The sequence below is a fragment of the Neolamprologus brichardi genome, chromosome 8, assembly GCF_056152115.1.
Source record: "Neolamprologus brichardi isolate AB-2024 chromosome 8, ASM5615211v1, whole genome shotgun sequence".
NCBI classification, from domain to species: domain Eukaryota; kingdom Metazoa; phylum Chordata; class Actinopteri; order Cichliformes; family Cichlidae; genus Neolamprologus; species Neolamprologus brichardi.
The window spans coordinates 14,503,624-14,529,205 of NC_142111.1; the positions used below are offsets into that span (position 1 = coordinate 14,503,624).

General features: G+C 41.4%; 1 protein-coding gene and 1 pseudogene across 1 annotated transcript in view; one reads left to right on the forward strand and one right to left on the reverse strand.

The window, feature by feature from the left end:
• The window catches only part of atrnl1b (attractin like 1b), a 73,843-nt gene that overhangs the window by 39,304 nt on the left and 8,957 nt on the right, over positions 1 to 25,582 (reverse strand). Inside the window, exons 8-20 of the mRNA XM_006791232.3 lie at positions 25,306 to 25,567; positions 24,655 to 24,838; positions 24,373 to 24,527; positions 24,128 to 24,212; positions 23,444 to 23,658; positions 23,167 to 23,285; positions 22,307 to 22,439; positions 21,121 to 21,308; positions 19,778 to 19,991; positions 19,492 to 19,683; positions 10,840 to 11,073; positions 9,226 to 9,363; positions 7,154 to 7,247 (exon numbers count right to left, since the gene is read on the reverse strand). Coding sequence (XP_006791295.1) covers positions 7,154 to 7,247; positions 9,226 to 9,363; positions 10,840 to 11,073; positions 19,492 to 19,683; positions 19,778 to 19,991; positions 21,121 to 21,308; positions 22,307 to 22,439; positions 23,167 to 23,285; positions 23,444 to 23,658; positions 24,128 to 24,212; positions 24,373 to 24,527; positions 24,655 to 24,838; positions 25,306 to 25,567 — 2,213 coding nt within the window. The remainder of the gene's footprint in view (positions 1 to 7,153; positions 7,248 to 9,225; positions 9,364 to 10,839; positions 11,074 to 19,491; positions 19,684 to 19,777; positions 19,992 to 21,120; positions 21,309 to 22,306; positions 22,440 to 23,166; positions 23,286 to 23,443; positions 23,659 to 24,127; positions 24,213 to 24,372; positions 24,528 to 24,654; positions 24,839 to 25,305; positions 25,568 to 25,582) is intronic.
• On the forward strand, positions 2,117 to 2,800 carry LOC148101768 (uncharacterized; annotated as a pseudogene).

Consider the following 25,582-nt stretch of genomic DNA (forward strand, 5'->3'; position numbering starts at 1 on the left):
CATTAAGTACCAAAAACTGCTTAGTGACCACTTAAAGGTGGCTCCAAAAGACATACAACCCTCAGAGAACAACTAAGGCCCATTTCAAAACTCCCTTTTATTGCAAAAATGTTAAAAATAAAAGCTAACTGCACTTCAGTTCTCTGGAAGAATTGAACTTTCTCTAAAAGTTTCAGTCTGGTTTCCATAGAGGTCCCTTGGCAGAGCCTGCTGTTCTCGAGCGATTTGTTGATGTTCAGGGATTCAGGAGAGTTCATTTGAAGTGATGTTGGATTTAAGCCCAGCCTTTGACAATATTGACCAACAAGTATTGATCAAGAGGTTGAAACAGCAGGTGAGCAAGTCTGGTCCAGCATTTGAACAGTTCACTTTAATGCTTATAGAAGTGTCTCCATTGCCACATCAACTTACAAATCATCACTCTGCCACTCTCACATGGTGTTCCACAGGGTTCTGTTCTTGGCCCCATTTTCATTCATTGTACAGTGGGATGCAAAAGTTTGGGCAACCTTGTTAATAGTCATTATTTTCCTGTATAAATTGTTGGTTGTTACAATAAAAGATGTCAGTTAAATATCTCATATGGGAGACACACAGTGATATTTGAGAAGTGAAATGAAGTTTATTGGATTTAAAGAAAGTGTGCAATAATTGTTTAAACAAAATCAGACAGGTGCATAAATTTGGGCACCACAAAAAAAGAAATGAAATCAATATTTAGTAGATCCGCCTTTTGCAGAAATTACAGCCTCTAAATGCTTCCTGTAGGTTCCAATGAGAGTCTGGAATGTGGTTGAAGGTATTTTGGACCATTCCTCTTTACAAAACATCTCTAGTTCATTCAGGTTTAATGGCTTCCGAGCATGGACAGCTCTCTTTAACTCACACCACAGATTTTCAATAATATTCAGGTCTGGGGATTGAGATGGCCGTTCCAGAACGTTGTACTTGTTCCTCTGCATGATGCCTTAGTGGATTTTGAGCAGTGTTTCGGGTCGTTGTCTTGTTGAAAGATCCAGCCCCGGCACAGCTTTAGTTTTGTCACTGATTCCTGGACATTGGTCTCCAGAATCTGCTGATACTGAGTGGAATCCATGTGTCCCTCAAATTTGACAAGATTCCCAGTCCCTGCACTGGCCACACAGCCCCACAGCATGATGGAACCACCACCATATTTTACTGTAGGTAGCAGGTGTTTTTCTTGGAATGCTGTGTTCTTTTTCCTCCATGCATAACACCCCCTGTTATTCCCAAATAACTCAATTTTAGTTTCATCAGTCCACAGCACCTTATTCCACAATGAAGCTGGCTTGTCCAAATGTGCTTTAGCAAACCTCAAGCGGCTCTGTTTGTGCTGTGGGCGGAGAAAAGGCTTCCTTTGCATCACTCTTGCATACAGCATCTCCTTGTGTAAAGTGCGCCGAATGCTTGAACGATGCACAGTGACTCCATCTGCTGCAAGATGATGTTGTAGGTCTTTGGTGCTGGTCTGTGGGTTGACTCTGACTGTTCTCACCATTCGTCACTTCTGTCTATCTGAGATTTTTCTTGGTCTGCCACTTCGAGCCTTAACTTGAACTGAGCCTGTGGTCTTCAATTTTCTCAATATGTTCCTAACTGTGGAAACAGACAGCTTAAATCTCTGAGACAACTTTCTGTATCCTTCCCCTAAACCATGATGGTGAACAATCTTTGTCTTCAGGTCATTTGAGAGTTGTTTTGAGACTCCCATGTTGCTACTCTTCAGAGAAAATTAAAAGAGGAGGGAAACTTACAATTGACCCCCTTAAATACTCTCTCATTATTGGATTCACCTGTGTATGTAGGTCAGGGGTCGCTGAGCTTACCAAGCCAATTTGAGTTCCAATAATTAGTTCAAGGTTTTGGAATCAATAAAATGAAAACAGTGCCCAAATGTATGCACCTGCCTGATTTTGTTTAAACAATTATTGCACACTTTCTGTAAATCCAATAAACTTCATTTCACTTCTCAAATATCACTGTTTGTGTCTCCTATATGATATATTCTTTCTTTGGCTCTCGGAGGAGGCGGACGCACTTTGTCTCCTCTACCTTATCTTCCCTGCTAGTTCTTATGTCCTTGTCTAGTCTCGTGTCTTTTTTGTATTACTTTCCCTGGAACACTCTCTCACAGTCTGTGTCAATAACCTAAAAGAGAATTATGGATTTGATCAACTGGTCTCTGAATGCTATTGACACCCTTTGACGAGAAGTCTGGGCTCGGGAGAACCCGAGTGTCCTGGAGGGACTTTCCCTGCCGGATACACGATGGACGGGTGGCAGAGGATTGTGTGCCTGGCGGGACTGTCGATCGAGGACGCTGAAGATATCTACCTATTCGGAACCATGATAACAGGGTTCTTGCTAATCGGAGCTGGCTTGGCCCTGGCTTATTGGAGAATTAAGAGAGCGGAACCGGCTGTTCAAACCCCCACAAGGCTGCCCACTGGGATTGGAACGACAGGTGCGACTTCTCAGAAAGGGCTCACTGAAGGCAGCATGGTTAAGAGCTTGGAGGCGCTTACGACTGCAGTGAATGCTCAGAATAACACATTTGAGCGTATGTATGTTGGATTACATCAGGAAAGAATCAACTCAGAACAACATCTCTGGACGGAAGCTGGATTACATCTCGGATCAGTTGGCTGCGGTCGTGAGGTCTCAGAATCTGCTATGCGAGCAAAAGAGTGACAAGACCACAGAATCGACGGCTAATAACATCACGGAGAAACTCGCGGCTATCCAACGGGAGATTGAGAGACCAGTGTCGGCGTGTTAAAAACAGCTTGAAATTCTCATGAGTTGTTTGCAAAAGAAAAATCACCATCATAATGCGGCTACCCCTTCTGCGCCAGCTGTGGGCTCAAGGCTGGAGCCGAACAAAAACTCCCTGATAACGACTGTGTTGAGTCTGTTCCTTCCCATTCCATGCAAGGCCGCCTGGGTTGGCTGGAAGACTGTTTACTTAGCCTGGCGGGGTGAAGGACACTGTCTCAGCTGAACTATGGACACGCACACACATACATATACTGATACTGATAAGCACTCACTGACGCATCACCCTCCCTATCCAACGCCACCTCCAACGCTTACCTCCCCTCTGATGTGGACATCGGGTCAGCTGGAGGCGCAGTCGAAGATTGCAACGGTCCCAGATCAGATGTACACACTGGAACACTTTCCCATGTTGCTTGTCTGTGTTTATTGTGCTATGGTGTGTTGATACCTGTGCATTCCTGTATTATCCCTTTGTGTTGCACATTTCGATGTTTTTTTCCTCGCTACCTAGCCTGACCTGTCTCCCCAATGTGATGTTTGTATTGTATGTACGGTCGGCAAGGTCTGTCATCTCGGTTGTGGGCAAAAGACCTGCAACTGACAAATAAAGGCTATCTCATCTCATTTCATTTAACTGACATTTTTTATTGTAACAACCAACGATTTATACAGGGAAATAATGACTATTAACAAGGTTGCCCAAACTTTTGCACCCCACTGTATTTACTTCCTTTATATCGGCATTTAAGATCATTTACCAACAATTTTTTAAAACTCTGGCATGTTGATGGTATTCAGCTTTATATCACTTTTAAACCTCAGTCTTTTTCTAAAGTTTTAATTGTCGCCCCTGCTACCCTGTTATTTAAAATCTGGGCTCACTCTTCTGTTATGTTAACAAATCTATTTAAAAAAAACCTGGGAATTGTTTTGCATGGAGAGTTGTCAGTGGTTCTGCATGTTTGTAAGCATCTCCTTAGCTCTTGTTTTCATCAGTTGAGAAAGAGTAAATTTCCTCCTGTTATATCCAAGTCAGAGATTGAGATTTTTATTATTTTTTTATTTTAAACTATTGCAATTCACCTCTTCACCTGCCTCAAACAATCCCTCCATGCATCATCTACAGCTTGTGCAGAATGCTGCTGAAAAGCTTCTTATCTGGTTATCCAAAATTCTCATGTTACACCTCTGCTGATCTAAGACTAAAAACTAAAAGTGACAGATCCTTTGTAATCATGGCAGCCCATTCTTTGCCCCCCAGTTTATGATCTGCGAGCCCAGCGGATTTATTCAAAACAGAGCCAAAGACTCATATTTTTATACTCGCATTCAGGTCGCGTTTCATTTTGTTTATTGTTGGTTTTATTTGATGTGAAGTATCTTGTGATTTAAATGCTATAATGTCCTATATGGATAAATTAACTTAGTCACTTAATAAAGCACTTTTATCCCATTATTTGACAAAATGTGGGCTACTGTGAGGTTCAGCCCACCAAGAAAGTGTGTGTCTTTGTTTTGATACACACACTCACTGCTATTAGCACACATCCACAGTTTACAAATGCAGCTCTTCTTTATATACAAGTTACTTCTATCTCATTAAACTATCATGGCGTCAAAGAGCTGAAAAAGCAACACCGGAGCAACAAAATGCCAACCCAAAACTAATGGTTGAATCTGTGCTATTGTGAATTGCTTATCATACCAATATGTCACTGTGTAGGAGCATATATATTAAGGCATATTAAGACTTTAGAATAACCAATTCTCAATTCAGAAGAGAAACCTTTTTTCTACACTCCTTTCCTGTATGTGAGGAGAAGGGGCAGCTCCCTCAGTGTGGTTAACGTGTTTACATCGTGTTGGAGTTCGTGGGCTCAATGGACACTGACAAGTGCAGCAAGTCTTTGCACATATGGCAAAATATGTCTGGCAGCTGTCAATGACACAGACACTGCCATGAGTATGTCTGAATGTAGCCATCATGAGCATAACGGCAAAGTAACCTACAAAATAACAGAGTGCCCTCACTTCAGAAGTGTTGTTTTGGGAGTTTTTTTAGTACTGTTGAAATTTCAAGGTGATAATCAGCAACAGCTACAAGGATCTTCTCGAAGCTGGCTTCAAAGCTTTGCCTGGCCTGTTCTGATACTCGAGTCTGATTCTGCAGTAAATGAGAAAATAAGTTGCTTTTATTAACTGTTATCCACCTGCTATCTGAGTATAACACTACACTGTACTGCACTGCACAACATTAAATCTAGTAGCAGAAATCAATGTGACATTTTTTTCCAATTGTGCAAAGTGTAAGTTATTTGCTCTCAATGTTGACTGAAAGCACTGAGGATTTGGAAAGGTCTCGCTCTCCTATATCCCTTCTTTCTTTCTTTCTTCTTTTATTTCTCTGCAGTCTTTCCCTTTTATTCCCATAACCTTTATGAATTCTTCTAGTCAATGTTTTTATTTTTCATGTATATTGTGATCATGCATTATTTTCCTTGTGTTTTCAAAGAGGATTATAAAAGCAGAAAAGCAGGAGGGGGATTATCTCATTTTGATCAAAACACAAAGGAGTGTTGGGTGACTTTGGAGAGAGAAAAAAAAGTCATTAGATTGGGTGGGTGAGTGTGTATGTAAGCACACATATGTTTGCCGCTGACCCATCCATAAGGCTTATTGCATTAGGGTTATCAGAAATATCAGTCTCCATTATGCTTACAACTGGGAAAGCAGACAGCTAAGAGATGGTCCTCCTACGCTAGTGGATTCGACTGTGTCAGCAGAAATCACCCTGGAGGTGGAGTTCCTGGCAAATAGACCCAACTGCCTGTTTTTACACCACAGGGCCATTAGCATCAGCATCTAAGCCTCAACATGAGGAGAAATTGAGCCGTTCTTATTGGTCAGAAATCAATCCTCATAACTATATTATGAAAACCATGAGGCACTGCAGGAGATAAATCATGCAATTAAAAAAATCCCATTAAATCATTTTAAAAATGGCTAGTGAAAGTCAGGCTATATAATGACTTAAAATCAACCAAAGTAATTGTTTTAATGCCTTTTAATGTCTTTTGGAATTATCCATGACGGCAATACGGGGGCCAAATTAAACAATTACACAAACACACTGATCCACTTCACCACAGAAATTCAATATTTTTAACATACTAATTATTTGTTTGTCAAGAAAGACCTCTTTTGGGTAACCAGCTACCCGTTACTCTAATTTGCAACAATGTTGTTTTGCTAGGATTGGTTTAACTCAATCAGCAGTTCAGTTTGTGTGTCTGTAAAGACAAATTACAATTTTTTAAAAGCATGAAGAAAGCACATAATGCTTTCCTACAGCCAGGTACCTCACTTGTTTTCCTTTAAACAGCCTCAAGCACATCTTCAAGGCTCTATCCCAAGTGATTACTGACACGCTTATGTTGTTCAGAGAATCGCTCTGAACACTTTACCGTGAGTCAGTGGAGTTTAGTTGTTGGTATTTCTGATCTGACCTTTCTGATACTGAAATAAAACTCAGCCAAAAGAGCAAGTACTACAATGAGGTCAGCCGCGGGTCATAAGTAATGGGACAACAGCTCCTAAAAACTGAGTGCACTGAAAAGAGGCGAGATTTCAACCCTGATCTTCATCGGGTAAACAGTCACCAGTAATCAGGCGGCAACTTTTTTCCATCACTTAAATGGCATTTTTCTATTGTGAATTTAATAGGAATATATATAATCACATGCTTTTCATTTATTTTTTTTATCTTGTTACTCTGTTATCAACCTCAACCAGCCACAAACCGAAATCAGCTGATTTCCAGCATTCTCAGTCTTGACCCGTAAACAGCCAATCATCCTCACGTGTGTCCGATTAAAGGCCGGTCCATTTCACGCACAACACGCACCCAGCACCGCAGGCACACAGCTGCACACTCGCAGTCACACGCTAACATGTCATTAGTGTGGAAGCTCCTTACTGAGAGTGAAGACACAAAGTTGGCCAAAGTAAACATAAAACGCTCATAACAATAAACTTAATGAGACACTTCAGTCACCTTCACCCAGATGAATACAGACATTTTAAAGAAGCTAACAAAGGCAAAGTGGATCAATCTAAAGCAACCCAAAGCTCAGAACTAGCTACAAGTCATCAGCCTCGGTATGAGCAAAGCACAAAAGTAGTTACAAAGAAACAGCAAAAAACAGCCCTGCTATCTAGTGCATTTATACACATAGTGGAAAATGATGGAAGCAGTCAGTGCATCTTCCACTGTTAAATTTCAGGAACAAAATTTGTATGAGTGAGTGAGTGAGTGAGTGAGTGTGAGAGAGCGAGAAGTGACCAATATACTCACAGCTGGCACTGGTCTCCTTTGATCCCCTTGGTGGTGCAGAAACACTTGCCGGTTAACACCTGACACACACTTGCATGACCATTACACTTGCAGGCTGTAACAGGCAAAACCAGATGGAAAAGAAGGTTGGGAAGACAGAGAGTAGCAAAACCAAAAAAGAAAAGGAAAAGGAAAAAAGACAGGTACAAGAACAGAAATGATCAATATCAAACCTGAACAAAAAAACTTGATACAGTAAACACATGGCTGGTTTGGATTTGTACACTTGTATGTGATCAGTTATACATTTGAAACCTGTGCAGGTAAGACTGCACAGAGGGGGAAATTGATATTGATCTGGGTAAGATGGTAAACAAATGTATTTTCCAAAAGACTGGCTGAACTTCAAAGACATGAAGGAGAACCACCACCTCCAAACAAAGGCTAAGATACCCGCTAGGCATGTACGTGTGTGTCTGTGTGTGTGTAGGGAATACAGAAAGTGCAGCAATAGATGTGTGACAGATGACTGAATTGGCTTCTAAAGTGCTTCTACTGTGGCAGCCTTTCAGGTTTGCTTTTGCAGGACAAAAAAAAGAAGGAAAAAAAAAAAAAACACTGACCAATTCTTTTCAGTTCAGTAATCATTAAAACACTGAAAAGGTGCATTACTGAAGGACCAGTGGATCCTCCTCCCTCCTTTCCGAGTAGTGCACCTTTTCCAGCATGGCATGAATATTTTAGGAGACTGGAAAGCTTTTAACTGAGTATACTGACACTTCCTCCAACACTTCTTGTTATTGACAGCTGGTGATACGGGGATTTAATTTGACTATGTGAAAGCCACATTAGATGTGGTTCTCCTCACTGTGAATGTATTCACATGTTCCTATCACTAATTATGATTTTTTTTGTCCTCAGGCTCCAGGAGAATGAGGAGAATAGTGACAGGTATTCACTGGTGCAGTTTCACTTTACAACTCACAGCTTTAGCCTGAGCAGCAACATATGGTATCTGAGACTGTAAAGCTCCCACAAAATGTGTGTCTCCCATGTCTGGCGAGTCACACAAAACCCCACATGTAACTTCTCAGGAATGCTATTCATGTCTCATAACCATTGAGTGCAGCTAAATCTCCTCTCAACAAGGAGCCTGTACTCCCAGCCTTCAGCCAGTCTGTGATCCATTCATTAAGAAACACAAGCCAAGACAGTTATCAGATACTAGTGTGATCATTGTGTATCTGATTTAATACCCATTCCTGTACTATGTTCACATCGACTCTCCACAGTAAATTCAGCAGACATTATGTGTTTTGGCTTAGAAAACAGGAATTCAGCATAATTTATGGGTTGCAGTCACTTAAGAAAAATTTATTCGCCATTGGGCAGGAGACTGGGATAATAAATCTCCCTCATGAGCTAATCAAAAACTCAATCAAAAGAGGTTTTCTATCAAGAAAGAGCACCACACCCAGAAAACTGGTAAAGCAGTTAGGCTACTGAGCTGCATGTGTTGAAGTTTGTATTAAGTTGAGCTTAAAGCATCAATTTTCCCCCTTCCTAGCTGTGTGTGTGTGTGTGTGTGTGTGTGTGTGTGTGTGTGTCAGGCTGTGTGCATGTTCACAGCGTAAATTTAAAGTATTTGGATCCCATGGGTGGAAAGTGCCTGTTTAAGAAACCAACATATTGCATGTCATTAATCAAACATGAGTGGGCAAATTATCACTATCAACACTCAATAGTGCCCTCTGTTGGTTATCAACTTGCATTACACCATATTCATCACATATTTCATCAATTAGAATTCAAAAAGCAGATCATATCCTTCTAAAAAGCTTAATTATCACTTACACAAAGCCAGTTGAGTCAAATTAAAGCAACATAGAGAAGGCACTCTGTGTTGTATCATTTAAACTTCATAATGCTGATCTCCTGCATTGCAATGAAATCTATAACGATGAAGAGAACATGCTTGGGGGGGCGCTTGTTGGGGTTAAAGTACATTAATCGACTGCTTCAACAAAAACAAGTGGAGCCATTAAGTCGTATGCATGCAGAATAACCAATGTCTGTTGTGATGCGGCACTCACCCTGGCATTTGCCGCCATTGGTCGGGTCGCCATGGTAACCAGGCATGCAGGTCTCGCAGTTAGGACCGGTGGTGAGGTTACGGCATTGCTCACAAACGCTGCCGTTAACGCACGTGCTGTGGCCGTTACACTGGCATGCTGCAAAAAAAGACAGAAGAGTTCATTCTGCTGCTTTCTCACAGCAAGAAAAATGAAAAATTATAGGAAATTTATTAACTTGACAACCCAAATATTCTTGGATTCATAAGCTTCCTTTGTCATATGTGAGTTGTTATAGCATCCTAGAAATCCAAAAGCTTTTTGTTGTTTGACTTGTTATTTTATCCAGACCTGCCTTTTAAAATATTTGTAATATTTGTAATAGTTTAATCCTTTAATCAACCTGAAGTTAATCTATTTGACAATTTGCAGATTAACCTTGTTGTTACTGATTTTTCAGACAAAGCGTGTGGACACAGTGAGCATGTAAGAAACTATTCATCAGTATGACCCCCGATATTTTAGGATGGATAACGTCCGCTCCTTAAACTACCTGTATCTGATGGTAAATAGAAGTGCTCGCGCTATCAAGCAAGGCAATAGGCCTAGGCTGCCAGGAGGTGTTTTCTGTTTAAAACAAGTGCTGCTGTCTTATCGGGGGGGGGGGGGGGTGTCATCTGATTGTTGGGGGTTTTCTCTCTAATATTAAAGGGTCTTTACCCTAATATATAAAGCACACCAAGATGCTAATTGTTGTGATGTGATGCTATACAAATGAAACTGAACTGACTAGCATGTAACTGGAAAGATGAATACTTTATGTGCATTTTTAGCCAAGCAGAACAGTCTCAAGGTGGGTACCCATTAGTGTCACCAGTGTAGTTTATGGCAAATGTAAAATACGGCCACAATCTCCCTTTCTGTCCCTGAGATATGGTGTTCAATAATGCCCAAATCCTACTTGACATTTGTGTGAATCATATGAATTTTTGAGGTCACCCCAACCTTGACGACGGATCACTAAAATCTAATCAGTTCATCTTTGAGTCCAAATACAGGTCTGTTCTAAATTTGAAGAAAGTCCCTCAAGGCATTCAAGAGAGCGTTGGGAGAGTGGGAAGGATGGACAGACAATTCAAAACTCTAATGGGTCCACGATGGCAGCAACTGTGGCCGGAGGCACCATGCTATAAAAAGTGAACAACTGAGAAAAAGACATAATGATGGTGCGGTTCAAGCCTAGAGGCGTAAAACTATAATTGGGCAAAATATTACAAGTCTCAAATATATCTGATTTCTTGAGGTTTTTAAGTAATCTGCGAGCTGCTGAGTGCTGCTCACATTCTCAGTTTACAACTTACAGTGGCTACATTATCATCTTACATAACATAGCAGTATGGACAGGGCCTTCATGAAAGCATGAAACGTCACACCGGCATAAGGTTGCATGGAATCAGCAGGGACGGATTAGTTGCATAGGGAGGCTGTAACAGGAATCCATGGTAGCGTTTTTTTTTTTTGGTTGTTTTTTTTCCCCTAAGCTTAAGCAGTGACCTCCAATAGGTAATAATCTCTCACTTGACATGACAGATGGTTTGTAATTTCAGTTAGCTTGACAGGAAGTTTAGCACTCACCGGGGCACTGAATGAAGGCCCACTCGTAGCCTTTGTCTTTGGGGCAGATGCCTGGCTCCAGGCTCATGTCGTGCGATGGGCCCTGGTGGCCCTGCTTGGCCAGTCTTTTCATGGGACCCCGGAACGAACCTTCCATGCACAGGCCCTTTCCTGTGCTGGTGGGATCTCCGCACCAGCCGCACTCAGGTTGCTCCAAGCACTGAGAACACGTCCGCAGGCCTGAACAGTTCTGGGCTACAGGAGAGGAAAAAAATGCAGGTAATTGTATGTTTTAACCCCCCACCACTGCCATCATTTTTCCATTCCATTTTACTAGAGTCATCACAACACAATGATAAAACAACAAAAACAAAACATCAGCCACAGCACCGAAGGCTTAATGCTGGAGCAGACTAAATTCTGAACAATGTTGCTTTTATATGCATTTATGCATATTGTTGAATTCTGTCCTTTGTACTAGTCACCCTAATTTATTTCTGAGCATTTGTAGGCAATGGACAGGTTATCTAGTGAGGTGGCAGGACAACAGATCTAAACACCGATAAAAGGATACGAAACAACTTGCTGAGCGTTTAATAGCTGACGCAGTCTGAGGACGCTTGTATAATGAGAGCAAATGTGTCAGATACCCAAGGCCCCTGAAAAGTTTGATTTGAGAAAAAGTCCCACAAAAGGATTAAGTGTGATGTGTGAAGTAGCTCCGCACAAAAAGCTTAGAAACCCAAGGGAGCAATGCCGTTTTTGTCAGTTGAGAGATGAACTTTCAGGCCTCTAAACTGTTTGAGCGCCACCACTTGCCTGCCAGACAGACACTTTAGCGGAGAAAATGCCACTACTATTTTAAGGAGACAAACATTGAGTGCTTTTACCTCAGTTTATGTCAAACAAATCTCTAGCTATTCCACTAATGGATGTGAAACCATGACAACACAAGAGCAATAAGCACAAAGTAAGGCCATTTAAGATTGTTTTGACGACAAGACGTAAGTGGCGAATTTCTCAGGAACACGTCCCTCTGAGAAAAGAAAGCAGCAGCTGGATGGGGACTTTTGTCTTGCCACACGACAAGAAGCATGTTGAAACACAAAATCTGCTACAAAAACATGAATCTCTCACTTGGATTCTGACAGATAAATCAATATCTTAGAACTAAATCTGATGCCTAGATATGCTCTGTTAAGTGGATGTTGATTATTACTCTGTCTGCACCCGAGAAACAAGATTCTCTTCATCCTGCATCACCAGTTTTCATCATCACAGCATATACAGCCTGACTCAGGTTTCCTCAAAAACCCTGAATTAATAGAGAAACATAAGGAGCTTGTGCCACGCCTCATTTCTTTAGATTTTGCTGGATAAATTGAAAATTGATGAAGTTTACTGAAACATCTTCAGTGTTGTTTTGTATCTGGGATAAAAAGTGTCTTTATCTTGTCTGTGATTTGATGGACCTGTAACGCTCGCCTGAGGACAGATATTCAAACAGTTTAGATGCATCCCTTAGGATTCAGAGTACTTTCTGCAAGCAGTACGATGTGTATACGTCTCCAAGTGCTGGCAACTGTGTCTTGGTGATCTTTTTGTTCAGCTTTTATGACGTTCCGCAGTCCCTTCTTATCCGCTTCATAGCTGTTACCTTACCGTGTCAGCATGCTGCAAAGGAGGACACTTTTAATAGTGTGCCAGCAGAAAGACACCAGAAGGTTTTGAGACAGGTTTATGTTCCTCATAGTTTTCAGGAATTACAGTCTATGTTGGGCTTTTTTCTTTTAACAAGGCTGTGTGTTTTGTGTGTCCATGTGAGGTCTGCTGTGATGTGTGTGCCCAGGAACCTAAAACTAGGCATTCTGTACATCCTCTCAATTACGTTCAATGGTATCTGGCCATTCTGATCCAGCCCTGTGTCCATCCCTGATCCCTGCATGTAGGGCTGTGCGATATGACCAAAATCTCATATCCCGATATAAGAATTCTATCATCCCGATAACGATATAAATCACAAAAATGTAACATTTTCTGTAAATTCTGTGAATCTCGGGCAGCTCGTCTTGCGGGAAGTGTTTCCAGCTGCGCCGGAGTCGAGTGTTTTAAGTGATGCATGAAACGATACATTTTTAGACATAAGTTGTAACGGCCGCCGTTTTCTTTGTGAGTATTTATTACACGGCGTGCTGCGGGGAAAAGCCTGTTCTAACGTTTGAGTCTAAGGTTTATTTTTTAGCACCTGGCGGCTCTTTTTTACTTCTCATCCGTAAATAATCTGCTCTTTCACGTGATTTAGTTTATTTTGAAAAGTCTCAACAGGATCTTGAGCTTTATTGTGAAAGGTTTATGTGGAACATAAACAAGCGGACACGCGACGCTGTTACCATCGTTTTTGCTAACCACAACGCATAAAAACAGGCGCTTGTCCGTCTGTAGTGTGGTTATATAAAATATAAGAGAAAGAGAGAACTTTAAGAAATTAATATAGCCACTACAGTGACCATCAAAACGGTGAAAAAAATATTGCCGTAAACAGTTTATTTTGCGACACCACGAAACAAACGATAGCATAAAATGAAACGATAGATGTTTTTATATCGTCATCCGATATATATCGTTATATCGAACAACCCTACCTGCATGCATCTATCCATCCATTCAGCTAATTTAGGGTCGCAGGGGTGCTGGAACCTATCCCAGCTGCCATGGGGCAAGAAGTGGAGTACACCCCAGACAGGTTCCCCAGTATATCACAGAGTCAACATTCTGATTTTTCCTGAAGTCAGTTATTAGTTCTTTGGTGTTTGTGGTGTTAGAAGACAGATTGTTTTCAGTACACCAATCTGTCAGCCTCTGAACCTCCTCTCTGTGGCCAGACTCATCCCCACCAGTGAGCAGTTCTATTTCCACCGTCTCATCTACAAACCTAACAATGACATTTATGCTAAGATGTAATTCAGTCTTATACATACAGACAGTACAGGAAAAGGCTAAAAACACAGCCTTGTCGGGCTCCTGTGCTGAGGAGAGGATTGAGGAGCAGTGGGGGCCCATCCTGATCAACTGTGGTATTAAATGTTCCCTGTGGTTTCAGGTGGTGCATGTGGTGTAGAAGGTGATGGGAATGGCATCATCTGTTGATGCTGGTTCTGTCTGTGTACTGACATGGGCCCAGAGTAGGTGGAATAGTGACTTTGATGTATTTGAGGGCCAGGCTCTCCAGGCACCTCATGGTTATTGGTGTTAGAGCCACTGGCCTGTAGTCACTGAGCTGAACCTCTCACTCCAACTCCATTTCTCAGGATCAGATCAAATGTGCGTCTCTAACCTTGCTGCACAAGGAGATTAGAAGTGATCCAATCAGAAGTAAACTTGTCCCGCCTTTCTACACAACTTAATTAGTTTTAATTAGATCTTATCTGTCCAGAACACTTTCATCTTGTTTTTATTTGGTGACGAAAGTGTCAACACATTTTATCACAGGTTTGGTCCTGGTGCGTTAGCATTTATTTAGTTATCATCTTGTTTTCATCAGAGAAAAAAAATGGTTGTTGACAAGAACTATGATGAATATTATTGGTCAACAAAATTAAAACAGTCCCGGGTGCCAGATAATTTCATATATTCATATTAAAAAGTGCGCATTTAACATCCACAGCCAATGTGAAGAGGTAATTCGTGCGGCAGGAAGCATGCCCACGACAGTCCTTGTGCCATTTTTATGATGCGATTAAACTGCTCTCAGGATGAGGCACTGCTGCTGGTCAAGACAGTGGTGATGTTTTGCTTTGAAAGAAATAAGTGAAAATGCAGCAAATGTCCAGAAAGCCTGGACAACTATTAGTTAAGAACACTTAGAACCCAAATATGAAGAAAAGAGGGGTGGCTCCAGACTTTTTGCACAGACTTTTATTCAGTCACAAACTCCAGTTAAGTGTGACGTTCGAGGCCAAATTCAAGATGTTAAAATTTTTATAAGATCCATTTATCCACATTTCTCTTCAGAGTTGTGAGTATTTATGCTGGCTGGCTGTTTCACAGCTTTCAAACTGTTCTTCTTTGATTTCACAGACTACTGATCATCGTGATAACCCTACTGCTTCAGTATCCGATCTGCTTTTGATGTGAAAGCAGTGTTAGGAAGGAAATTACACAGCTCTGTGTCAATCACAAGTATCCCTCCAATTGTGCAGACTTCAAATGCTGCTTTACAGCTTGTGCCACAGCCAAGTGCTTCTTAAACCAAATGGAGTAAAAACCAAGGCATCTTATAAAAGGATAAGATGAGCCATTTAGCTATTTAAATGTAAATAACATATTGTGTAAAGTTGTCAAATGAGTTATTAATGAACTCTAACCCAGATGAGAGGCAGGGTACAAAGTGGACAGTCCACTAGTGAGGATACTAGAATGTGAAATTCACAGAAAAACTGCAGCGTGACTGCATCTGCACCAGCATGTACACTTTATCACATCTGCTAGAGGATCAAACCTTCAACCCTGTAATTACAGAGCAACCTTCCATTCTGACCCACTCTCACCAACATAGGCCACAGAAGGCAGCATCTGAAGAGTAGGAATATTTGACAATTCCACTTCTGCTTGAAAAAGAAAATGACAGAGCAGCTGCTAAACTACAGTACTTAACTAAAAGATTCAATTCATTGTGAAAGAATGGAAGCTGTTAGATTGAGTGAGCGGAAAAGCCTGATCCAATATAAAAAAAAGACTGAATTAAAGACCACAGAAAACTCAGTGAGCCTTGCTTGTTTAAAATTTTGCCTGAACTGAACTCACAGCTTGAAGGACTTTCTTCTGGTCTGTCATAATGAAGCGGACAGACCGCGAACTCATAGCACAGATGGCCCCAGGTTTTGTTTGGTTGTTTGATCAGGGAAGATGAAGTGTGGACACATGAGATCTTTAAATAATCAATTTAAAAGGACATACATTTAGAGTCCATGCCCTCAGCAAAGTAAGAAGCTGCTTAGGTCATACAGAGAGCAAAATCTCAAAGCAGCCCAGCAAGCAAAAGATACCACATACCTGGGATCCTTTCACCTGTACTTAAAAACATTTCACTTGCCTATTCAAAATCTAAAAACCTACGACTAGCACATCCTGGTTTTTGTTGGGGTTTTTTTAGTTGATATTCCAAGTTTTGGACTACTAGGATGACTGAACAGGCACGGTGATGCATTTCAGCATTTATAAAATAAGTTTGGTCTCAACCATAGCTGTCCTGCAGGTTGTCAAGAATTTTCATGGCAATCACAGAGCAGAGAATTACGAGGAGCTTGTGGATAAAATGCTGAAAATGAATCACCGAATGAGCGCATGAATGTCACTGAAGATGCTTTTTTTTTCTTTTTCTTTTTTTATTAGTAACATTCTCATCTTGACTTTGTTTCCACCAAACCTGTGTGATGTCAGCAATGGGCACCAGAAAGGATTTCATCGAGATATGAAAGTGATAGAAAACCAATATCAGGGAAAATTTAATCGGACCATGACGGGCAACTATTGTTGGTACTTGCAAAGAGATATGGATGAGCCATTTGAGCGCAAAAGCAAGTGACTTAGGCATTTTTGAGAACAATGACCTCATTTTACTTGGAGTTAAATTGACACATCTCTGGTATTATCTTCTAGGCTGTTTTTACAGTAAAATAAATAAAATAGTTTGGTCAAAGATAGTCAAAATTGTGTTTATATAAATTGATTAAGAAAAAAATGAAAGTTACACTTTTATTTTCACATGCTACTGGCAGATGGACTGCTGTGTCTCCCAGCACAGATCCAAGAACACAGAGAAGATACTAGGAGATGGGCAGTTGTTCTGAAGGAACTAGACAGGGCCATAGAAGGTCCATAACCCATGCACAGGGCTGGCATTGGTTCCTTTGTGCAAAGAGGAACAGGATGAGCACTTCTAGACAGTCTACTCTGGCAGGCTTCTTGTGTGAGGGTGGATTGAGGTCCTGATGTCCTCTAGTGGGCCATCTGCTCACTGCCTGGCACCATGTAGGCTGAATGGCATTTGCCATAGAATACCAGAGTTGGCAGGTCCACCACTTCTACCCTGTTTTTCACAGCTGAGAGCAAGTTCACCCTAAGCACATGTGAAAGATGTAAAAGGGTCTAGAGATAAAGTAGAAACATTATGCTGCCTGTAACATTGTTCAGGGTGACTGGTCTGATGGTGAGTCAGTGACGTCTGGGTAGGCATATCCACGAAGGGACGCACAAACCTCTACAGGCTAAACAAAAGCACCCAGACTACCATCAGGTATTGGGATGAAGTCGTTGTCACTGTCAGACCCTACGATGGTGCAGTGGGTCCCGGGTTCCCCCTGGTGCACGATCCCCGACACTGTCAGGCATGCATCCAAGCATGTAGGGGGGCATACAAACTACGAGAACCATTTTAAATTGCTGCAACAAAATTTCAGCTAATTGGACTTTTGCGGTATCTTTGAATTTAGCCCTGTGTAGGTCGACCATTTTCATTTAAAAGGAAAAGACGTTGCTAACACATTATCCAGTACATATCAGTACAGACACCAATCATGATAATTTTGCCCCTACTGAGATATGATGTGTTTTCAAAGTGTTCCTTTAATTCTTTGACCATTATATTGATGTTCAAAAGAGTCAAAATGACAGTGATGTGTATGTCGAAAACCTGATGTGCAAACTCGACGTGCAAGTCAAATTGCACATTTGAAGTCAGTGTAAAAAACTAGGAAAAGAGCTGTTTTTTAGACCGGGGTTTGTAGTTTTGAATGTATTTATGGAGCATACTCAGCCTAGAGCACATATCCATGCACTCCAAATAAGCAAGGAAGAAGTAAAGCAGGTGAGAAAAGCCTTTAACAGTGATTGAAACCCTGGGAGTGAATATGGACGAGCAAAGTCAGACAGAGCAAAGCAAAAGAGGAGAAAATACAGAGACAATTTATAGGACAACCTTCTCTGTCCTTCATGCCAACAGGGACTAATTCCTCAAGACAAATATCCACAGCGAACAGAAACATCTCTGCATCACCCAACACTAGCACACTCAAATGAATTTGAGACAGCACTCCTGGGCTCCCTAAATTTATTACTCGCTAAACTGATCAGAGATGTTTTTACAATCCAACACAACTGTGGGCAAAAGGCATACATCACGTAGCACAACAGCAACGACCTCAGCGGTTACACCGACTTTCATGTGAAGGATCTTTCCAATCAACTTACTACTGTGCAGTTTCACCTTGGTACGTGTCTAGTACTTAGTATGATCACATTTCAATACAACCATCAGGAAAATAACAGCTGAATCATGTTTGTTAGTCATGTCATGATAGGTTAACAGTCCCTTTCTTTTTGCTGTGTTGTACAAAGAGAAAATGGATGATTAAAGGTATTCATATTTGTTATCTTAAGAGCTGCGGGCTGTGTACAAAGAACTAACCTGTACAGAGCAAAACTTTAAGCCTTTTCATCTGCACATATTTTCAGTTTAGTTTTAAAAACTCAATATGCCAACTTGCATCCAATTAACACATCTCTGAGAGCATTTTAAGCAAAAACTGTCTTTGTCAGACCTTGCCAGATCATTAAATTTGCATGACATTTCTACGACTAAATAGGAAATCACAAAGAGTAGTGACGTTGTTTAATAAAGAGGACTTCTTTTTTCTTAAATCACTTCTTGTTAATTGCTTTGTGACCCTTTGTGTTTATTTTGTCACAGCTCAGACAGTCACAAGAAGCACTACTGTAAATATCTTACAAATGACAGACCCTCGATAGTACTGTGCAAATGTCTTGACTCACTTTTCAGTTCTTTATATTTTAATAGGAAAATGGGCAACAGGTGCAGTGATATATTGAAACATCTGTTAACATACATGGCAATGCAGTAGGTTCCTGTAATATATAATGGGCTTGAAATGGAAGATTTCTTCTTTAACACAGCCTGAACTTTGGTTTTGATGGTGGATTAAAACTTAAAAGTACAGCAGAATATAAATAAATAAATGTGGATTAATGGCGCAAGCAGGAACTGCAGTTTTCCAGCTCAGCTGTATTGGCATAGTACTTAAGGATAGTATATCACTCAGTGAAGTTGACTGAGTTTTTTTTCAGATGTTCATTTATTCCATTCTATCGTTTAACATTTAATTATCATAATGAAATGCTCTATTTTGCCATTTCAAATTTCAATGACTTTCAATGTAAAAACATCCACTTTTACAGTAGTGCATGTCTGGGCGTTTTAATTATGCACACTTCCTATTCATCTCTTCAGTTATTTGCAATCACTGTTCTTGATGTGAGACTGTCTTTAAACTACTTAAAACCAGCTAATGATAAAGAGCCCATCTACAGCTCGGTCAACAGGGAAATCTAACAGTTGGCGTGTGATTATATGCAAAAGTAATTGGCCATTACAAACCAAAAACAGCTTCCAAATCCAATCACAGAAAACTAATACGATTTTCCCTCCGCCACAGACACCCGCCACTTTAAGCCTGTTTCCTCCTTTAACCTTTTTTCTCTCCGAGATGAATATTGACTGCTTACAGAAGCCAATCTGGGAAAGCTTATTGTCTGCCACCTTAATGCCGGACTGCAGACTTCAAAGAAGACTCATCTAGATTAAGTTCAGACACTCACCCACGCAATCTCCAGTCTGCCACTCCAGGCACTGGCCATAGGGAAAAGAGATGACGTATGCAGTGGAGTCGACGCAGCGCTGCACGCTGCCGCACCACATACACTCCATGGCCTGGCTGGTGCAGTTGGCACAGTTTGTGTGCAGCGAGCAAGGTTTCTTGCAGGATGGACGGGTGCTCTGGTTGGGATTGCCTGGACAAAGAAACAACAAAACAAAAGACATGAAAAAATCTTTTCAAGCAGATGCAATATTTAGGAAGCGTACTTGTGTGTTCGGTCATCTCACCAGTAGCCTTTTCACAGATGAGCCCGTGGGCAGTAGCAGTGCATGGATTGGCCCTCAGTCCTGACACCTGTGGCTCCTCCAGGTAGGCACAAAAACCAGAGTCACTGGGCTCACCGGGCAGCCAACGCAGACTGCTGTTGGTGAAGGGAGACATATCCTCCCAACCCCAATATGACACATTGATCTTCCTCAGACCCACCCAGGGAGACAGCCGCTGTGGAAAAACAGCAAAAGTCTAAACACATAAAGGGATGAAAGGCTATTCAAATGTAAGATAAAATTTCATAAGAGTGCCTCATTTTTTACTCCATCCTGCTATTAACAAAAAAAGGGGAAAAAAAGCCTGCCTTCTGCATTTACACATAGGAACCAAAGATGCTATTAAAAGTCTGCTGAGAATAATTTCACAGATATGATTACTTATTTGCCTTCAGGATTCAACTTTTAATGTAATGGGAAAATGATGTGGAAAGGCATGTCAAGGTTCTGTTTGGAACAAACAGCCGCGTTTCAACCTAGCAGACTGACAGGAAATGACATTCTCATGAATACAGCAGGCATGACCAAACTAAAATCATCAGTAGATGCCACAATTTTCTGTCACTGCAAGGGGAATACATAGCCGCGAGGGATGGGCAGAAGCCAGTATGCCAAAACTGCATTTCCATTAAAGAAGCAGAAGCTCTAATTGTAATGTTGCTGTGAATATTTGGATTTCTCTCAGTGAACAAGTTTCTGCACCACATCATAGGGTTAAACAAAACAGAGCAGAGCCATAAATATGTAAACTTAGAGCGACATCAGGAAAATTACTCAGATAAAAAGAAAAACTAAATGCAGACCAGACTACGCAGTCAAGGTCTTAGATACTGTAAGTGCACACGATTCTTCCATCAGACAGAGAATCACAGAGGCTCTATTAGCCCTGCGTAAGGCAGGCAGAAGTGATGAGTGATTATCGCAGTCTGATTCATCATGTGCGGTATCTCAGAAACAAAACTATGTACAAACCACACAGTCTGAGACAAGATGTTGGAATAGTGGAAAACTATTTCTCATAATTGGTTGAAAGGCAAGAAAGCTAGAAGAATGCCTGCAATCAGATAAAATAGAGCTGCAGAAAACTGATCGGGGCAAAATCAGAGTCAGAGTTAGAGAAAGGCTCCCCCAGCAGCTAAAAACGCACTTTTATTTTCACTCAATTAAACACCAAGGTGTAAACTGCAATTCTAGCAAAAGAAAATATTTCAAAATGAATATGAGATACTGTACTACATGTATATTGTCAAACAATAAAGCAAGGATAAAACACAATCTGGCCAGTTTGACTGACTTAAGTGTACCTTGTCTTGTTGCTGGAGCTTCTTGAGCTCCTCGAGCACAAAGTCCACTTGTTTGGAGGTGGTCAGCGAGGCGATGTTGCCATTGAGGTTCTTGCAGTAATGCTGAGCGTTGTCGTAGCTCTCGCGGCTTGAGTTGATCCTCAAACAGGCATCACCCACCTGGTTCCAACCCTCACTGCACTGCTGAGCTGGAAGATCAAAAGAGCATGTCGAGAAGTTAATGACCTCGGGCCAAGAAAACCTTGCTCTCCTTTAACTTTAACAGGAAAAACTACTTTGACATTATTTGTATTGTGTTGTAAGCTAAAAACTACATAATTAACTATGGAATAATATTAGTTAAGTACTGCTCAACGGGGAGAACCATAATCCAAGAAAAATGAAAACAGAGAACTTAGAAGGCATAACAAACCACAGGGGGCTAAAGAATTAGGGTTTAACGTGTGTGTGTGTGTGTGTTTGTGTGGATGTCACTGATTTTGTTTGAGCGTAATTTGCACCCATTTGCTCTGTGTGCATTTTGTTTGTGCAATCAGCGGCTCCCTTTCAGGAATCAGAAATCCACACCCACATGCACACACACAGAGATATTATTTTCAGCTCCCACTGCACTCCCCTTAGGCGACAGGGCTTGGTGAACTGAAAATTATGGATAAAGTGACAGCACTATCTCTTCAGATTCAGCCAGCGTCAACATCAACAACACGATGGGTGGGTGTGGGGGGGGTAGATGGTGAGAGGTAAGCTAAACACACTGCCAGACCTCATAAACAACATTGGGATGACATCTTGAAAATACATCTCTGCAAATCCCTGATACTGGGTTTAACCGTACAAGCAGCGGCAGAAGAAGTAAACTTGGTAGGGAGTCATTAAAATCTGCGAAAATTTAATTAATGAAATAGGCTTCCCTTCAGGTCTGAATGTCAGCGCACTTAATTGACGCAGTAAATACAACCACCAATGTGGCCGTTTCATGTTACAAGCGCTGTCGAGTATTCACACTGATCAGCATCTCTGCATTAGGTTTAAGTTTTAAAACAAATCTGCATTTATCTTGCATCTCCCACAGTCTCCCACATGCTTGCCTGGAAATGACCAAAAATCCTCTGCCATGCATGTGTGAGAACCAAATCCGAAGCTTCTGTTTAATAAGGTGGCGTGTTCGTGTGCACGGAAAGCTTACCGGGCAAAGCGTGGCACTGCGAGTGATTCTGATCCCACTGACAGTTGAGATTCAATGAGCAGCTCTTGCAGTTGGCAAGCTTGCTGCACACCTGCTCGTTCCGCACAGGACACTCAGTGAAGTTCTTCACATTCTGCAGCGGCAGAGAAAAGAATCAAGTGAGAAAGTGTCATTTTATGATAGAGCCCCATGGACCGCCGTGTTAAAATGACTAAATTAACAGCATTAAATAGAATCTTTACAGTCTGGTATGAAAGACACTTTTGTGCTCTATAAATAGTTCCCCACTTTATTATATACTTGTTTTATACAGATTTATATAGATAATAGGAAGGTGTCTTACTGGCGTTTGCTCTGTTGGTGCTTTTTCACCATTAATATTGAAATTTAAAAAATAAGACAGCTTGGTGTGTTGTTCACGCAATCCAAGATGTCCATCCTTCAGTTTAAATCAGTTAAATTTATTTATTTAATTAGTCAGGGCAGTGCCTGTGCACTGCACACACATTTTATGGATATAGTCTGCCAACTAAACCTGCTATGCTTACTTCTGGTTCAAAATATTTTAAATACTGCTACTAATGAATCCTCAAAAATGCAGATTTTAGAGACCAATGGGTGACGTCATGGTGGCTGTGTCCATCTTTTATATACAGTCCATGTGCAAAGGCTTTTTCTACCTTAAGCAATGAGGTGATGTTTCCATGTAGTCCTGAATACCACAAAATTATCATACCAATGTCCTCGACTCACAAAACCTGTATTAAAAAGTGCATGTGTCCTTGTGTGCACGTTTGGCAGCTTCAGGGCGCTGAACATAAGATCAGCAGTGCACTGCTGCCCCCTGTTGGAACACTTACAGAGGTACAGTTGCTGAAGGCTGAGATGCATTTCTTATCGTCGCACCACTGGCACCCCTTGGTGTTTGCTGTACAGCTGGCACAGTCTGAGAACCTGTAGCACCACTCGTCCATTGTAACTACAAAGAGATGAGAGGGAGAGCAACAAGAGTGCAAGAGTCAGTCTGTAAATACGGGTAAAATACAATTTCTAGAAAGAAGGCAGTTTTAACAACAACAAATAAAGTAGTGACGAGAAAGTGAAAAGAGGCTGGAGATGTTCTGTGGTCTTCCTCACCAGCTTTAGGTGGACAAAATGGAGCAGGAGACAGGCTGCTATTAGCCATTCTGACTTCCCAGGGGAGACAACGGCCTCTGCTCCAGATGCAACGGACCCCTGGCCCAGCCTTCACGCAACCCTCCTCTGCCAAGAAGGCTTGGCAGCTCGGAGGTCGGTAAACAAGCACATCATTGAGCAGCACACTGGAGAAGCCCCCAAACACGTACATGGACCTGAGCAAGACGAAAGAAAACAGTGTAGAAAAAGAAAAAGAAAAAAAAGGTGTAAACTACAGCCAACAAATTAAGATAAACTGGACTTCTGTTTTTTAATTATGGAGTATTTTTTCTATTTCGCCATGCTCAAATTGATAAACATAATTATCTAATCTTTCTCTTTTTTTAAGCAAGTCAGTTTATTACATTGTTATTGCTGTGATATTGAACAGTTCTTTATTATCTACACTGTTTTTCAAATTTATGGTAAAAAATTAAGCTTTTAATGCTCGCAAAGAGACCCAGTCATCCACTCTAAAGATAAATTAGTGCCGAGACCACAGTGGAATATATTAAATTAAACTACTGGGAAAAACTGGGCATTTTCTATGAAACAAAACAGGATTATACCACAGGGACAGCTACCAAACCTGATTTCACAATCAATCTGGGTGATCTACATAGAAATTTTAATAGAAACACTCACCCATTGCTAACCACAGCAGAGTGACCGAAGCGGTTGACATCCCTGTGCAGGTCTGGCTTGGGCAGAAGCGTCCACTCGTCACAGGCTGAGGAAAACAAGGTGTACGTGACTATTTTGGATTCGCTGTGTGATTATCAGTTAACATAGCGGATGGATCTGATTGTACTTCTGATTTTATGTGAAACAGAGAGATACATTTAAAAATAAATAAATAAAGGACTATTTAACAATAACAGGATTCTTACCGATGTCGTAGGCGAGGAAGTCAGCAGAGAAGCATTTGGCCCCGTTGCTCAGGGATGTGTCGTTGTGCGTGTTGCCTCCAAAAACGAGCAGAGTGCCGCTGAGGAGCACAGCTGAGTGCAAGTACCGTGGAAAGCCGCTTTCTCTCAGAATGAACCTGGAGCATGTGCATGACAGGCGTGTCAAGGACAACTGTGCCAAGGAGATATGCAACTCCCACGGTGTCACATATAGTCTGGAATGCATAATGAAACAACAAGAGCAGCGCAACTGTGTCGATTTACCATGTCCGCGTGTTCGCGTCGTATCGGTAGAGGTCATCGACAAGGCCGTATTTGTTGGCGGGCAGAGCTTTATAGCCGCCATGAACGTAGATGCTGCCACTGCCGCTGTCATACGTGCTGCTGTGGCCGTAGCCTCCCTGGGGAATGGCACCTTTGGTCTCAGGCACCAACCACGTGTTGGACCCTAAAAAGAAAATATATGAAGAAATTTTTTATAGGGAAAAAATATATATACAATTAGATCTCTCCTAGTAGAATCGAAGCAGACAGCTGGGCTCTTGATACTTCAAACACAGATTTTCAGGGATGGTTTACATGGCTGTTGTTTATACTTTTTTATTGTTTACACTGGAACAAAAAAAAAAGAAATAAAACAGGACACTTAGACTCTGCTATCCAAAAATCCAGTCATGAAATATGGTGTTTTTGGATTCACAAAGTATTTGCTGGCAGGTTTTAAATTAAAAAAAAAGATCCCAAAGAAGTCTACAATTATGAGTGGATACCATCCACTGCAATTTGGAAGCGCAACCATACTGGGTTTGCTTGCCAGGGCTTTTAAATTTATCTCAGTGCTAAGGGAAAGCTACAGAGAGCTGATAGATAAGCAGAAACAAAACGTCAAGTCTGCACTTGAAAGCTGTGACTCACTCAGGTTGTACTCCTGAACATTGCTGATATAGCTGTAGATGGGGGAGTAGCCAAAGATGACGAGCATGATAGTCTCGCCGCTGTCCAGCGGGACGCAGTGGGCCGAGTGTCCTTCCACGGCGTATATCTGAGCTTGGGCCGGTGGGCCGACCACAGGGTTTCTCCGCTGCCATGTCCGATTGGGTACATTGAAGACCCACAGCTCGTCCGTCACGTTTTCCCAGCCGGCTTCCAGTTTTCCACCAAACATGTAGATATCATCCTAAACACAGGACGG